We start from the raw sequence: 17,411 nt of genomic DNA, 5'->3' as shown, positions 1-17,411 counted from the left end.
AAATTTTGCATCCTTTTCTCTCTAATCAGCCGCATCGCTACACAAAAGTAACTTTAAATGTTAAAGTGCAAATGCAACGCCAAAGGTGAGAGGCAGCTTGATAGCAACACTGGCAAACAGTCAAGCACACGCTCTCTCACACTCACACACACACACACACACATGTGCGTCTGCCAGATAGACTCTCCCACATATATCACTGACAACAGCTTGTGTCGAAAAATCATTGCGTTGGGTAATGGCAATATGTATGCGAGTCTGTCTGCGAGTGTGTGTGTGTGTGTGTGTGTGTGTGCAAATGTATTTGACTATGTATGCGCTATGTATATAAGCGTATGCAAGTGGAAGACGCGTCTGTATGTATTTGTGCTATTTATTTATCAAACAATATGCAGCTGTTGCATTTCCCATACGCATTTTCCACGTATTTTGAATTTAATGCCAAACTTAATGTGCCCCACACACACACACACACACACACACAATCAACACCTCTCTGTGAGCTTCTTAAGTTCAAAAATAGCAAAACCAGCAACAGCAGCAGTCAGTAGTCAGCATATCAGCTTGCATTGTTCAGATATTTGCACTTTTGGCCATGGTAGAAAAAGGTATGCAACGAGTTTTTGTTTATCAAGCTAACTGTTTTGCCATTTTGTAGCCAAAGTTGTAGCTCGAGTTTTCGGAATGTAAAATCACAATTTATAGACATGCCACAGGGTTGAAATGGGGACAATGCAATGTCTTAGCCCCAGTCGACTCTCGAAACTATGCAAAGACTTTAGTTAACCCCAAAAATTGCACATAACTCTGATTGGAAATATGATAAATGAGTTAGAATTACAATTGCAATTGCATTAGAAAAACTAATCGGAAATTTAGGTTTTATGTTTGATTTAATGCTCGCTGTGCAGGTAGGCCAATCGAACAGGTTACACACAAAATTATGCGCAGTCAGCAGGGGAAACTAAAAAACATATTTATTTGAGCATACAAAATTAGATAACCATCATAGAAGGAAAATTATTACAAATTGCTAACCAGGCAAATGCAATGCAATGACTTTATGGAGCGCATTCGTAAGCGCAGCTGTGCCACCATCAAAGGAAGCCGAAGGAGCAGCAGAAGCAACAGCAGCTGTTGCTGCGACGAAGACTTAAAACGTCGCTTGGCATAAATCCCACCCAGCAGCCGCCCCCATCCGCTCGCCATACGCGCACCTCTGGCGCCTCACCCGCCTACACCTAAGCGCATTTGTATTAAATCGAACGTGTTTCTTTTGGTAGGGCATATGTGCTTGGTAGTTGCTGCCTGGCAAGGACTGCTACTGGAACTGTTTTATTTATTGACTGCACGTAGCGTATATCCTTATAATTTTTGTATGTTTTACATCTGTGTGTGTGTGTGTGCATGTGTGAGCTCTACATATGTCTCTATGCACAGTCGCGCTGACTCTGGTCGGACCGTCTGTCGTCGATGTCTCTGTTGCTTTTTTGCGCTCGACTGCACGTCCAAATATCTACAACAGTTTCTTCGTCAATGGCATTGAAGGTAGCAAGCTAGTTGCTACTCTCTCACTCCCCACTCTTCCTCTCTCTCTCACTCTCTGCTTCTTTCTCTGTATGCAATCAACTGAAATTGAAACCTGCAACAAATGGCCATGTTTGACTTTTTGCAGCGGCCGAACGAATCAGCCCAGGCACACACACTCACACACACCCACACACACATATATCGAGACATTTGGCCATCGCCTTGCAGTTTGTACATTTTAACGGCTCTTGAGCAAATAAACGATTTTTGCATTTTAGATTTTTAAGCGGCCGTACAGATGTAAAGACATATACCATACATACATATACACATACATATATACACTTTACCAATAAGTACAATATTTAGGAAAATTGCATATCGATTTGGCAATAGCTGAGTAAAAATAATTTTTGATGTGTCTATGCATGTATGTGTGTGTGTAAAAAGTGTTTACCATTTACCGCTTGTGCTGGCATATATATATGTGTGTGTGTGTGTTTCGTATCGTTAGCCATTTCACTGTTCATTTCCTGCTTGAGATTACTTCTGGGCAATTATATAGACTACACTCTCTTACACAATATGCACAAAATATGACGATTTTTTTTGCCTGCATGCAGCATATGCTCCATTAAATTTCAATGTATATTCCAATGAGAGTTTTACACAGAGAGGGAGAGAGAGAAATATAAATACTCCAATGTACATGGATGTGTGTGTGTCAGCTGTCTAATTGGTTATTTCCTCAATTTCTGTGACCCAACGCCCATCTAATATATGTGCACACACATACATATATAAATTGTCGTTGTATAGGTATACAATCCCGTCCTGCTGCTTAATTTAGAATCTAATTGATGCCAATGACAAATTAGAAAACTTGCCTCTCTTTAAGATTTTCGCCGCCATATTGAATACTTTATAAGCCCAGCCACGGGCCATATTAAACATGCACAAATATAACGAAAGGGGCCGGAACAATAACTTAGCCAGGTACTTTGGCATTGCATTTATAAAAAAAAAAAGAAAAGAAAATGCCTTAAGCCTGTCATAATAGGCGTGTGTACGTGTTTTTATTGTCAACTTCCTTGGGGGGCGAGTTTCGCTGGGCTCGCCACACAAAAGGATAATTTCATATTCGCGTCGCTAACTTACGTAAATTGTTGAATCATACAATAAATAAAATGCAATGAATGTGCAAAAGTGCAGAGCGCGCATTGCTTGCGGTTCTCTGTGGAGAGGGACAGCTATGTGTGTGTGTCTGTATATGTGTAGCGCGAGAGAGTGAGAGCGCAAGGGCACAGTGCCATTTGCCAAGCGCAGCAGTAAATAAATTAACGTCCGCCACAGAAAAGTCAACGTCTTTGTTATTACGTACGTATGTATGCTTGTGTGCACGTGCTTACGTATCTACTTACGTTGTTGCTGGCACGCATTTTTATAGCCTTGCGCTGTCTACTCGAAGGGAAGTCCATGCATATACATATGTAGTTGCTGCACATGTGAAAAACAAACACAGAGTGCGCACAGCCAACAATAACAATTAATTATTGAAATGCAAATGTAGTGAAGTTGAGTCCGAGTCTGAAAGCCGCAAAGTTTTCATAAACAGCTCAACGGCAATGTCGACTGCATTATCAAAAGGTGCCACAACATTCTTTTTTTAATGGCTGCCAGACTTGCCAGTAGCAAAAATAATGACTGCCCGCCGTTGGTCTGTTGCGTGCCATGGACAAATATTGGCGCTGCTCTAGGCGCCGCAATAAATTGAGTTAAGCTGAAATCGTTGAATGTGGCATGGCAATTGCACATTATGAACTTTTCGCATTGTTAATAGAGATGAACTGAGTGATCACCATATATATCGGCACTTAAACATATCGATAGTATGAACTGACACAGCTCTCGTGAACGACCAATGCTTAAAAACGTTTCCAATTGGAAGTCATAAGGCAAATTTGAATTTTGGAATATTCTTTTAATTTTAGTTATAGTAAATGAATTTATTATGACAAACTAGGATAGCAGAGCAAGTACAACCTCAATGGCCAATAAACTGCAGCAATGACAGTGGCTTTTGCTTCGTCTCAGCCATTCGCATATCTATTACGCTCTCTGAGAACTCAGCGCACGGCGAGCAACCACAATTCGATGGCACCTCATGCTGTCAATTAAAAATGAATCTTTTAGTACTATACAAAATAGAATAAATATTATGAAACTTACGCGCTGATTGAATGTGAAACCATCTTCGCAGACCATTTTGATTGAGATCGATTCGTAGGATTTAATGGTGCAACAGGTGCAGAACTTCTCATGCACATCCGTTAGTTTGTTATATTTGGAGCCCGAGCTGCAGGCGCCCTCGCAATCCGTGAAGCCCTTGATGGGCTCCGCATTCACACAGACACCATGACCAGGCTTGGTATACTTTAGCAACTCCTTCGTCAGCGGCTCGGCCAAAGAAACTGGCAAACAGTTGGCTGCAATGGAATATAATCGAAATTACCAAATAGCATTAAACGGATTATTCTGTTCCACTTACATAGATTCTCAATGATTGGCTCCGATTTACAGAGCTTACAGCAGCCCTCCACAAACTGCAAGTGCTCTGGACAGCGACTGACGTCTGGGCAGACCTCGATCGAAGAACTGACCATTAGCATTTTATCCTTCTTCAGGCATACATAGTGTGTACAATTGTCGGGTGAGCTCCATACAGCATGAACATCGTACAGTTTGTTCTCGAACACACAGGACGTCTGCACGCATTCGCCGCAGCATTTGCTCTTGTCCAGCTTCTGATAGCTATAGCCAGCTGGGCAATCCGTTGAGCATTGTTGCAACGTGCTGATAACCTGTGCAATGCCATCGGGTCCATAGACGCACTGCTCCTGCTTGCAGACATCCTTGGCATGCTGCCACTTGTCACCGATTTGCTTGGTGAAACTGCTCGATTCGTGCACCTCATATTGCACAATGCACAAATGCTTGGGCGGCACTGCGGGCACAGAATCGAAGTAATTAATTAATTCTTATTAGATCCAATTAGATTAGTTATGCGTACCGCATTTATGTGTGGCACAGCAGGCGCCTTCTGCCTTCTGTGTGCTGACCTCGTAGAAGCGTTTCTGGCAGTTGACTGGGGCAGGCGGGCACTGATCCGGCTTACAGACAATCTTCTGTGTGGGACAACAGCCTTCATCGATCTTGACGAGCTGCTCGCCAGGCAACAGCTGACGCGGTGGCTCCAGTGGATCACAATCTTCCTTGGGCTTGCATTCTATAGAAATTCCATTCAGTAATTTAATAATATAAAATTCAAGAGCCAAAGCTTACCGCAAATGTACTGTGGACAGCCGTTGACATCGTTTTTCTGCTTCTTAAATTGACCTGGTCCACACACAGGCATCAGTGGAGCCAGGCAGAGCTTTTGTGATTCCTTGGGCTCCGGCACGCAGCGATAGCGTGGGCAGCACTCCTCGGCGCTAACTATGGTCTGTGGCTTGTAGCCCTCGGCGCATATGTTCTCCTCCACTTGACACTTCTTCTCCACGCACGAGCTCTTGCCCCTGGCATCACACTGGCAATCGGTGCACTTGTCCTGCTTCCATTTATCGCCCGGCAGGTGCTCGCCGTCATCGCATTTGGTGCACGCCGCCTCGGGTATGCATTTGCCGTCATCCATAACTTGCCCAGCCGGACAGAAGCAACCCTCAAAGCGCTCCGAGCTGAGGCACATATCGTCGCTGCTCACCGTGTGGAACACCGTATCGGTCTTTATGTTAACCGCATCGTAGTCGGTCATGGCCTTGACCGTATCGCAGTTCTTGGCACAGCCGCAGGGTTCGTAGACCATGTCGCTGGGACACTCGAACGGACAAAGCTCTGGACGGCGCCAGTCGGTGCAGATGCCCTTGCTGTTGCACTCCTTCGCATAGGCGGCCAGGGATAAGCAGACGCCTTGCTGGGTGTTGCCCGGCTTGCAGATATCCTGCTGACAGGCCGACACATAGCCAATGGGGTCCACAACGAGCGGACACTTGCCGAACAGCTTCTCGTTGTAGAACTGCAGGCAGGGATCCTTCTCTGGCGGCAATGGTATGCAGTGCTCCTTGGGCACATCCTCACTCAAGCACTCCTGGTCATTGGTTAAGCCCAATTTGGGCTCATCGGCCTGCCAGGTCTGTATTGGATCCATGCCCGGCTTCTTCTTGGCCGGATTTGGCTTCAAGTCATTGCTGGGGTCTTCATTGCAATCCCCACAAAGTCCTTCCATCTTGCTGCCATACTTGATGCCGGGCACACCGAGCGTGAAGATCAGGTTCTCGAATGAGGCTGTCAGCTCCACATGCGATTCGGGCAGAGAGAGCACGAGTTCCTTGCCCACCACTTGGCGCAACGTTATCCAGCTGTCTTTGTATGGCATCTTCTTCACCTCGAAGCCATCCACCAGCACTTGCAGTGCCTTTGGATGACTCGGCACACGCTGCACATGAATCACATGGTCGCCGTTGAGCACATGGAGCGACTTGGGACAGCTGGCACCTTCCATGGCGCGGACTTGGCCAAGCTTCTTGCAATCATCCATGCTGACGTACACCTGGAACGTGTGCACACCTGGCAGCACCACATCCCGGGACAGCAGGTAGGTGCAGTTGCCATTGAAACTGAAGCTCTTGCGATCATAGGTCAGGTACTTGGAGTTGCCCAATGCCTTGCACACACAGTCCTTGCAGTCGGCGATGGGCACACACTTGGGGCCATTGCGAACGGTGCCCTCGGGACAATAACAGCCCGGGAAGCAGACATCCGGCAGCACAGGACAATCATCGCCATGCAAATTGTCGCAGGAAGGCTCACAGCGTCGCTTATAGCAATCGGTGTGCACCAAGGGAGCCGGACAGCTAATATCGCACTGATGCACCGCTCGCCAGGTGTTTAGCTGCACCAGTGGATTGACACTGAGGCACTTCTTCACGAAACTCTCGAGTATGTTGCACTTGCATGCCGAGGCATCTCCATTATTTGCCAGCAAGCAATCGCAGGCAGCCTCCAGGCAGTAGTTGTTGGAGAACTGCTTATAGTTGACAGCCTTGTGGCACTTGGCGAAGGTGGGATGGCTGCAGATCAAGATGAAAAGGATTAGCTAAAGGTAAACTAGGGAACTCTAAGGGAAGACATACTTGATGATGTTACATAGCTGCAACGCCTTGGCCTGCAGCTGCCTGGTGCACTTCTGATCGCCACATTGATCCAGAGGAATGCGTTTGTCGTACCAACTCTTACCGAACTTCTCCGTGTTGGCCAAGACTTGACCATCGGGCGTGCGCTTGTCGTCCCGTGGAATGCCATTGTAGTAGCCACACAGGCCGTCCACAGTGCGTAGAAATTTGGAGGAGATGCCCACCTTGAGTATGCCAATGTCATCCAATTGCACCCAGAAGCCATATTTGGTGGACACGGCGAGCAACGTTTTGCCCGGCTGCGAGACCACGAACGATGCCTTGCAAATGGGCGAATTGATGAGCTGATCCACGGTGAACTCGAAGCCATTGAATTTCACCTTGAGATGTGGCAACAGCACTAGCTCGTTGCCGGCCTGCAGATCCTGAATGCTGACCACTTTATGGCACACTTTGCGCGTCTCATCGCTGCACTGCTGATGAACTGCAAAGGACAAAAACTATAAATAATTGTCTAATCTAGTTATTATGATCAGATCTCCACCCGATATGGTCCAGCTGCCGTTGTGTATGTCTCTGGCTAGTATATGACTGCACGGGCTATATTTGAACATGGTGCCATCGAAGGTGGTGAAGCTCTTGCCGCTAATCTCGCACACATCATCCTTATTGGGTCGCAGCACGCACGTATAACGGAGGCAGTCGCCCGCCTTGGCGGTGCTCAGGTCTAGCTCGACATCGTATTTCTCCGGGCATTTGGGCTCCACGCAGGTGATTGTCTCGTTTTTGTTCACCTCCTTGGTGGGTATCGGCACACAGGTGAATTCACTGCACTCCTCCTCTTCCTGGTAGTTCAGCTCGCTGCCGGGCATGGCCAAAATTTTCTCGTTTGAGGAAATAAACTTGGTTTTCGTTATGCTGACGCCGTCATCCACAATGGACACTTGTTTGTGGAATGTGAAGATCTTGGACATCTTGCGTGCCTTCTTCTCAATAATTTTGATCTTCATTTGGGGTGGACAAACAGGCGCAGGGCAGGTGATAACCGTTGCTGAAATACAATAAATTCACGAATTACATATGTGTAATCCCCAAACATCGGACGTCCACTCACTTTCATTCTTCTCACGCTTGATATCGGGCTCTACAGTGAATGAGTCCCGACAGCTGGCATCTTCATCGTCCGCGCAATCCTGCACGCCATTACACCACAGAATCTCCGGTATGCAATCGCCGCTGGAGGGGCACAGACGCTGGTGCTTGGGACATGGCTCGCACTTGCAGAAGCAGTCGCTGGTTATGACCGGACGCAGATGACGCTCTTCGCATGGTGCACACTTCTTGGGTTTGCAATTGTGGCGTCCACCCAAAACGCAGACACACTCCTCACAGGCGGCATTCTCGAACTTGCTGCCGATCGGATAGCTGACATAGTTCTCCACACAAGGGCAGAGATTGCGCTGCACACACTTGTTGCCGTCCCAGTAGAGCTGGTCACTGCATTGGCACTTCTTGGCATCGGGGCTGGAGCTGGTGATTCCTTCGCACACATTGCACTTGGTGGGCTCCACTTTTTCCTCGTATTTCTCCTCCTTCACCACAGCTTTAGGTAAAAAAAAAATATTAAATCAATTGAATTTTCTTGCTGAAGCTTTTCAGCGACTCACGATAAGGCTTAAAGCAACCCAGGGGCTCGATGCGCATGTTTATGTTGCGCTCCCACTTGGCGGGCACAATCTTCAGATACTGCGCCAGGATTGGCTTCTTAAAGTGATGGGTACGCGGCGTCTGCTCGTCCACATTTGCCTCGAATATACGTGGCTGTCCGTTGGGTGCCAGCACCGTGTTCCAAGTGGGCTTCTTCTTTGAGAACATAACCTTATAGCCAGTCACCCAGCCATCGGAGCCGCCCTTGGTAATAAAACCGGATACATTGCGCGGCTCCAGGAAATCAAATTCGATAAACTCATTGGGCGTATTGGCAAGCGGACGCCATGCCTGGGGTGTGGACAGCTTGAGCAGGTCATGTAAACGTGGTTTCCTAGCCGCTTGGTGCAGCTGCCACAAGCTGCTCGCCTGTATCTGTTGCTCATGCATCTCGCCCTTATCCACGCCCATTTCATCGACACACTCCAGCTCGTAATGCATGGACGGACGCTCTGTGCTTGTGGGCAATGTGGGCGGTGGCAGAGTGACAACTGGCAGCTCACCACAAATCAACAGCTCGACACGCATTGCAATCGATCCATGCCACTTGAGTGGGTAAATTCTCAGTGAGCTCGCCTCAATGGGTATCTTAAAGAGCGTCTGCACGGGCTCTCGGGAATCCAATGGTCCATTAAACAACTGCGGCATGTCCGTCTCATCGACCAGATAGTTATAGGCGATGCCATCGTGACTGTGCAGGATCTAAAACATATATAATTATATATTGACCCTTCCAATTGTTCACAAATTAATTCCACCTTGAAGAGCGTCACATAGTTGTTGAATTCGGGACTGCCAGCCATGATGACTCCATAAATGGGCTCCGGATGCTTTAAGTTCAGCTCCAAGTACTGCATCTGATCGTTGATCTGTGGTGACCAGCTGCCGCTGTCCGTCGTCGGCTTCTTGCTCAGACGCGCTTTGTGCGGCGCATGCTCTGGTGCCAGCTGGGAGCTAGCATTGAAGATGCTATCGGGCAATGAATGCTGGCCATTTTCAATCATGGGGATGAGACTGCAAAATTGAAGATGAAGAAGATAAAGCCACACTCAGATCTCATCACACATCTTACCGCTCGGGTGCGCAATGCAATGGTGGCGTCAGAGTAATCGGAACTATGGGCACTATGGGTTCAAACGGCTCTGCAGAAAAGAAACACTGATTAGGATCGCAGTTCAAGCAATGCTGTTCGCCCACTTACTTATTGTTGACTCTGGCACTGGCTCCGGTTTATTGGGCACACATGTGAAGGCATTGTCGATGCACTGGCAAATCTCCAGCTCACCCACGACGGGCTTGTGGGGCTGCACATACTGCTCGTCGTTGTCCATGCACGGGCACTCATCCGCATGCACGCAGGTGTCTTCATCACGCCAGTACTTGCCCAGTTTGGGACAGTCCGGACGCAGTTTATCCACACAGCCGGGTTTGCAGTGCTCGCCGTGCTGGCACAGGCCGCGTTTACGCAGAATGCTGCCGTAGTAGTGGCAAGTGTTCTCGCACTGGTTGGCGCACTCTGACCAGATCTTGTCCTCGTCACACTGCATAATGAGCTCCTGCTCAGGCTCTGGCTTGCGATTGTCGCAGCTGGGCTTCAGCTCTTGGACAATGCTAATGTGATCGCAATTGAACATGGTGGGATTGAACATCATGAACTCGCCGCACGTCTTCTCCACGTACACCCAGCCACCATCGACGCCTTTGGGCTGGCAGTGCAGGAACTTATGGCAATCGCCGGGATACTCTTTGTACTCGACCACGCCCACGTCGCAGCTGGCGCCGATTTGGGGCTTTTCGATTGGCTTAGGTGTCGTGAGCTCCGTCTCGCCATCGCACTGGCAGAACGCGCGCAGCTCGTAGTCATGGCACTTGCCAATGCAACGCAAGCCCTCAGCCAGGCTGCAGACAACATTCTCATCCATTAGCTCGGGCGGCTCGTGAGTGCCCTTCACACGGCAATCCACCTTGGTCATGTACTTCTTGAGACAGGTGCCATAGATGCTCTCCAGACGATCGTAGCGCGGCAGCTTCTCCTCATCGTTGAGCCGCACAATCTTCTCTGTGGTATCGGCGTCGTTGTCAAACCAACGCGTCCAGCCTCGCACGCATTTCGTTTGGTTCTGCGTGGCTAGCGGTGGTTCGGTGGTGCCCTTAATATATGGCGCAGACGTTGCCGGCGTATGGGGCTCATCGCACTTAACGCCGCTACAGATTTCCTTGCGCTTCGAGCATCGGCAAGTGGCACAGGCATCCTGGAACGTTACGTCTCCCTCATAGTAGGTCTTGCCCTCCTTCATCATGCACACAGGCTTGCACTCCGCCTTGGGCACGCACTGCCTATAGGTGTCATTCAAGTAGATGAAGCCATCCTCACAGGGCTTAATTTGGCAGCCCTCAACGCAGTTTTCGCGCGTGCACATGCGCTCCGCAATGCCCTGATCCAAGAAATTGTCGCAGGTCTCTACGGCGCAGGCGGGCGTACAGGACTTGTACTCCGAGCAGTGTGGATCGCATTGCATGGCTGAAAAGAAGAAAATATTAATATACTATTTTTTTTTTATATTTGGAATTCATCGACTTACGGCAGAAATGTTGGGATCGCCAGCGTATGTTGATGCCCTTCTGGGCACAGGCATCCGCATAGGCCGCCACAGCCGTGCACAGGCACTCGCAATCGCCACCCTGATCACAGGCGCACGTATCGAAGATGCAACGCTTCAGATAGCGCTCCAGTGGCACCTCCGCATGGCAGGGCTCGAAAAGTTCAGATTTCAGGGCGCCGCACTTAAGTTGCGCCCACGTTTCGCGTTCTGGATGCTGGCGGCAGGCATCGATTGGTGCCACGGGTGCTGCGCAATGTGGCTGCAGCTTCCAGGAGTGACCAAAGAGCATGGCACTTGTTTCCAAGCCCAATGATGGCGTTTGCATATCATCCTGGCTGTTTCCATTGTAATTGCCACACAAGCCGCTGACCTTGTTGCGCCATTCGTTGCCCAATTTGACATAAACACGCGTGCCCTCGTCCCATTTCACTTGTAGCTTGAGAGGAATAACCTCGACAACAACAAATACGCCTGATTTGTAAATGTGGAACGCGTTGTGGCCATTGGAATGGACGCTGTCTCGAAGTTCTAATTGGAAAATGGAAATGGGAGAAGTATATTCATGTATCGATATTAAAATATACTTCATACTTGGAATCAGTTATATCGATAACGATAGCACAGTTACTCACTTTTAATGGCCGACTTATTGGGATCTACGCTGTAAGCCGAATCCTTACTCAGCAGCAATGATTCCTTCGCCCGCCCAGTCAATGCAATTTCCAGCGATTTAGAGCATGTGACTCCCATTGTACCACACAGCACATTCTGTATGGTAATACTGAAGCCATCGCCATTCTCGAAAGCGCCCTTGGAGAGCACATAATCGCAAGCGCCCTGGAAGTCAAAATCTTGACCATCGTAGGTGGTGAAATGTGAGTCGCCCCACACGCTGCAAGTGGATTCACAGCCATTGTCGGAGCACTTCCAATTGCCCGCCTGGCACACGCACGTATTGCAATCCTCCTTGATCTTGTCGCCATCGTCATAGCTCTTGCCAGCATGATGGCAAGAACAGTTTGTGGGCAGCACACAAGCTTGCCGAGATGTGTCGTAGACATAGCTCTCCATGCAGACGCAGCCAGGCAAGCAGTCTACAGAGTCCGCCACATACTTATCCATATTCTTGCAGGTTTTCGGCTCTTTGGGTGCACACTTGGTGAACTCCGCAAATGGTTGCTTGACACACTTGCTGCGCAGCTCCGACGAGGGTGGATACTTGACATCATCGCCCGGATCAGCATCCTGGCAATCCCAAACGCCATCCACACAGGTGCAGAGATCAAGGAATTTGCCACCTGGACGCACTTCTTTGTAGCCAGGCCGGAAGATCATGCCATCAAAGCTGCAATGACACTTGTGCTTGGGCACACAGATACCCTGGTCATTGACGTACTCCCCATGGGGACAGCGACAGCCCTCGACACACTCACGGGTGCAGCTGTTCTTGCCAGGCAGGTCGTCACAAGTCAAGGCGCAACCATCGCCACACTCATCAAACACCTGACCCATGGGACACTTGACAGCTAATAAAATCGAAGTAGATATAGATCCAATGTTATATACCATGCTGAGCTACCTATACTCACCGCATTCCTTTACAGTCATGCGCCAACCAGTTTTGACTCCTTGTCGCATGCATTCGGTACCGTAAGCAGAGAGAATGGGACAGAAACACTTCTCGGGCTCGTCCTTGCAGGCGCAAGTATCGTAAAGACAGTCCTCGTAGAACTTTTCAGGCTCCACCATGAAGTGACACTCCTGGAATATGTCCTGCAATATCCAGTCGCAGTGCTTCTCTGCAATCGCCTTCTTCTCTGGGCTCAGGGTGCAAGGGTGCGGTCCCTGGTGGGTCTCCGCCTGGAACTGGCAGGTGTCCTTGGTGCGCCACTTGTCCGCAAATGCCTCAATACCCGTTTCAACATCGCCCTCGGGTGTCAGGAAGTCATCCTGTGTATTGGAATTGAATGTGCCGCACAGACCTTGCGTCTGGCCACGCCAGCTCGGCGGTGCATCAATATAGACACGCGACACACCATCCCACCAGACGCGTATGCCCCCGGCAAAGTCCACGGTCAAGAACGTAGAGCTGGCGCGTCTTATCAGGACCTCACCGGCGCCCAACATCTTTGGCAGCTTGGCAATGGGCTTGTCATTGACGACCGTCGTCAAGCCCTGATCCAGTTTGATTGTGGTTGGGGTGCCGTCGCGTAGTACGAATCGCACGGTTACCGACTTGGTGCAGGAGGGATCATCGGGTGCCGCATAGCTGAGTGCCTCGGATACGGCACCGGAGCAGGCAATGTTCTCCGCCTCCACAGACATGTTCGGTGTCTTCAGCAAATAGTACGAGCACTTGCCCATGAAATCGTATCGCTTGCCATCGAAAGTCTGATAATGAGGATCACCAATAGCACCGCAGCGTGCACCACATTTATCGTCTGTGCAATTCCACTGCCCGTTCTTGCAGGTGCAAGTATTACAGTTCTTCTTGACCGTTGCCTCGGGCTTGAACTCGCGGCCACGCAACGAGCAGGGACACAGCTCCCGAGTGATGCACGCATCCTTGTACTGGACCGTGCCTTCGGGACAGAAGCAGCCCTCGTTGCACTTGTCTTTTGTGGGTGCAGCGACTGTCAGACCTGATTCACAGGTTGGCTCCACATCCGGCCCACAGGCGCGATAGACGCGTCCAAAGCCGCAGCTGATGGCTATTGAAATATTGCATAATGATAAGTAAATGTGATATAATGATGTATATAGACTCTTCACTCACGGCATATTTCCAGATTACGCCAGCCGTGCTCTAATTGAATACCCTTGAACATGCATTCCTTGGCCAGCATGGCAATGGCATCGCAATTGCAGCTTTCGGGCCTCTCGCGATTCGCACAGTTGCAATAGTCGGCGATGCAGGTGCGGATGAGTGCATCGTAGTTGAAAGGTTTGATGCAGTCGCTCAGCTTCTCGTTGGCCAGCAGACGCTCACAAATAGTGACTGCCTTCTGGAGCTTGCTCTGCTCACAGGATTCAATGCCAAATTCCAATTCGGCGCTGTTCTCCACTCGGCACATTTCACTGTGGTCATCCACACGCCAGGTATCGGTGAATGCCTTCACTGTCTCCAGCTTCTTGCCAGTTCGAGACATTAAATCGTTGCGATAGTCACCGTCCAGAGAGCCACATAGACCACCCACTTTGCCCCACATGGCAGGACCTGCATGCACAGCCACGTACTGTTGATGATCCCAGTCGAGCTTGAGCCCGATTGATTCCAGATCAATTTGAACATGCTGCGCCACTGGCATCACCTTCATGCCCATGACCTGAACGGGTATGGGCAACTGTTTGTTGGGCGTGGACAAGCGTATGGTGCCATCTATAAAGCAAGTGAAAATAATTTCAATTCAGAGTTCTTGCAAAATGCTACTCACTTAAGTTCTCCAGGATATAAAGCACCGATTGCCATTGAATCTTCAGTGTGTGCGCACAGCCATAGCCAGAGCCATAGGGACATGCTTTTAGTGTTACATCAAAAGTGCCAGACACTTTGTCCAAGATCAACGTATGGGAACAGGACAAAGGTGCTCTAAACGTAAAATGAAATTGGAGCGCCAATAAGAATAAACAGCCGATTAATATTGCTATCTCAGCTATCGCAAAATGCTCCTTGGCTTAGGTTATCGATATTGCAAGTACTTATCGTTGCTAATCGGCTAATCACTTTTAAATTCACTTGAACTAATCGATAAGTACGTACTTGAAAACTAAGCCATCGAAAGTTTTTATATTGATGCCACCCCAGGTGGTGCACATTGCTGGCCTTGGTGACTGATCGATGACCACATCCACCTCGCCGCTCATGTACAGGGAGTAGCTGCTGAGAGTTGACACTGTTTCCTCCGATGACCACCATTCCTGCACAGTAGGCGAAACATAAAGTGCTGCACGATCATTTCTACGATCGACTTACACTACGACGTTCCAGATCCTTATACTTGGCGAGCAACGCCAACAGAATCTCCCGTTGACTTCTCAGCTCCGAGGTAATCTCCCCGCTAAAGGCGCCATGATATGTGCGACCCGGCTGCTGCATATGCGTCACTTGCACGCTGCCCGATCTAATGGTATATCCAGGAGCTGTGCAATTGTACATAATATTAAATATATTAAACTCTTTTTAATTATAGTAGAAGGGAGACTTACGGAAAATGCACTTTGGCAATGGCGCAGGCAAATAAACGCCATCCTTATAACTGCACTTATACTCCATGTCGAGGCGCCCTTGCACCTGGAGACCCTTCACCTGTGGACAACTAAAGGTGCAGCGTGCCTCCTCCGTGTCGTAAGCGCACTTATAGTTGCCATTGAAATGCGTATTGGTTACATTGCAACTAGAAATGCCTGATATACAAATTATAAGTATTCAAATTCAGTTAAGGATATCCAGATGTATGCTCACTGTATTGGCAATATGAGCCGCGATGTATCTTGGAGCACTGACAGATGTTGAAGCTGATGCACTGTCCGCCGTTCTCGCAGGCCGGCGAGCAGGTTGCTGAAGATATAGAAGGTCAGCTTACATTATATAACCGGAATATGCTGTTCACTTACGGCCACAGTCTGGCATCTTGGCAAGTCCAGTTTTGGAATGCACCCACTGGCCATTGCGGCATTCAATGTTGGCGATGCCGCTGCCGTCCGGGAACTGAAAGCCTCGCATGCATTGAGCATTACAAAAACTAACAGGAAATGCTAAATTAAATATATATAACGGTTGATATAGCCCACTCAACTCACTTATTTTTGCAGGACACCTTGGAATTCTTGGGCACTGGCGGCTTGGCGGCACACACGGACTTCTTGTGCTGGCATAACGGGCCTGAATAGTTCTCCGGACACTGGCATATGCCTGCTTGTAGACAGATGCCATTGTTCTCGCATGGCGGCAAGCACACAGCCTGACAAGGCGGCACTCGAGTAAACTCCGAGTTGACTATTATCCAGCCATCGTTGCTGCAAAAAAGATCCAGGGATTTGGTGTCCTGGGAAAACGTATAACCATCCGGGCAATACACTTGACACCTACCACTGCCATCGCATTGGGACAGCACATTTTGTGGCAGTGGAAGCTCTGCGCATTTGCCATACGTTCTCAACGATTGAGCGGCATTTCCATAAAAGTTGCCCTTCACACTGGGGAATTACGTTATATATGATATACAAACTATATAAATAATCAGACAAATTTTACCCTTTGCCCATGCCGAATAAGCTAAGCGCATTGTTGAGGATGTTTGAGCTGCATTTCGAGTTTTTAAATTTTATATATATTCTAATAGAATGGATTTAACTCTACACTCACCTCCCGGTCTTAATGCTGCCCTTGATAGGAAACAGCTTGCCACCATAGTCAACGCTTGCAGGCGGAGCATCATTGTAGTCGTAGGTATAGCGCGCACTAAAGGATAATATTTGATAGCAATATACATATACATATTCCTACAATAATTTCATATATCTCGCACCTCACAGCAGGCGCCTTACGATATCCAAAATTGAAATGACGTTCCTGGCGTTCCTTATTATCAACATCCGGTGCCGACTGAGCCAGGGGACTATCAAGTAGCGAATACAGTGCCCGAAGGCGTTCAATTAGATAACATATAAATTCAAATGCGAAATAATTTTTAATTACAAAACACGATTTTATCTTAGAACAAAATTTGCGTAGCGAAAGCGGAAGTCGCTTGAAGTTTGAGAAATATATTTTAATGATTGTTAAATATTATATATATAGTATATAGAATAGAATATATACATATATGGTATATAGTATATATATACATATATTGAAAGAACATTTCACTTTTATATTATTTTTATTTTAGATTTAGCATTTCCTGTTTTATATTTATGCATATTAGAACATACACATGTTTTATGTAATTTAATACATTCTATTGTACTTTACACACAATTCATATTCCTTCACTCACTCTATATCTTGATCATCAGCATCAGACATAATTACATCGCCTTCTTCGGCGCACACTTGGTTGAGAATTAGCAACCATGCCAAGAAGTAAATGTACTTGGATGTCATTTTATGGCAGGCACAAATATATTTTTATTTATATTGCATATATCACTGGTAATCCGTTTTATCCTTGATATTGAAGTATTCAATGTTGGCAGTCCGCTATCCTGCGAATCCTTGTCGATTCACTGCACAATTAAACACTTCACAATTTTCTTTTCACTTTAGCACATATTCACAATTATAACCCGTTAGTCGAAGCGACCGCGCGAACGCAACTAATTAAGCAGTGGATCCCCAGCGCCTTTTATAGGCCCCAAACTAAAGCCAGACTCCATTTTG

At 48.0% G+C, this 17,411-nt stretch overlaps 1 protein-coding gene and 1 long non-coding RNA gene across 2 annotated transcripts; one reads left to right on the top strand and one right to left on the bottom strand.

The window, feature by feature from the left end:
- Window positions 1-3,496: 3,496 nt before the first annotated feature.
- Window positions 3,497-17,346, bottom strand: LOC6581987 (hemocytin). The gene is made up of 27 exons (XM_002007664.4): window positions 17,029-17,346; window positions 16,558-16,647; window positions 16,395-16,490; window positions 16,284-16,331; window positions 15,830-16,225; window positions 15,644-15,771; window positions 15,492-15,587; window positions 15,236-15,433; window positions 15,003-15,169; window positions 14,790-14,947; window positions 14,464-14,618; window positions 13,806-14,408; window positions 12,619-13,740; window positions 11,662-12,555; window positions 11,009-11,557; window positions 9,628-10,947; window positions 9,499-9,568; window positions 9,185-9,440; window positions 8,387-9,128; window positions 7,834-8,322; window positions 7,264-7,770; window positions 6,720-7,203; window positions 4,873-6,656; window positions 4,601-4,816; window positions 4,079-4,534; window positions 3,760-4,016; window positions 3,497-3,697 (listed from the first exon to the last, which is right to left on the bottom strand). Exons 1-27 carry the CDS (start codon window positions 17,133-17,135, stop codon window positions 3,575-3,577), a joined length of 11,511 nt encoding a protein of 3,836 aa, XP_002007700.1. The 5' UTR covers window positions 17,136-17,346; the 3' UTR covers window positions 3,497-3,574.
- Window positions 15,067-16,646, top strand: LOC122757442. The gene is made up of 3 exons (XR_006357474.1): window positions 15,067-15,156; window positions 15,220-16,478; window positions 16,565-16,646. It is a non-coding gene; the product is annotated as an uncharacterized LOC122757442 (long non-coding RNA).
- Window positions 17,347-17,411: the final 65 nt, after the last annotated feature.

Source organism: Drosophila mojavensis, unplaced genomic scaffold (genome assembly GCF_018153725.1).
Source record: "Drosophila mojavensis isolate 15081-1352.22 unplaced genomic scaffold, ASM1815372v1 contig_74, whole genome shotgun sequence".
Taxonomy (NCBI): domain Eukaryota; kingdom Metazoa; phylum Arthropoda; class Insecta; order Diptera; family Drosophilidae; genus Drosophila; species Drosophila mojavensis.
Note: the sequence above shows the minus strand (reverse complement) of the source record. Positions and strands in the feature narration are given on the sequence as shown.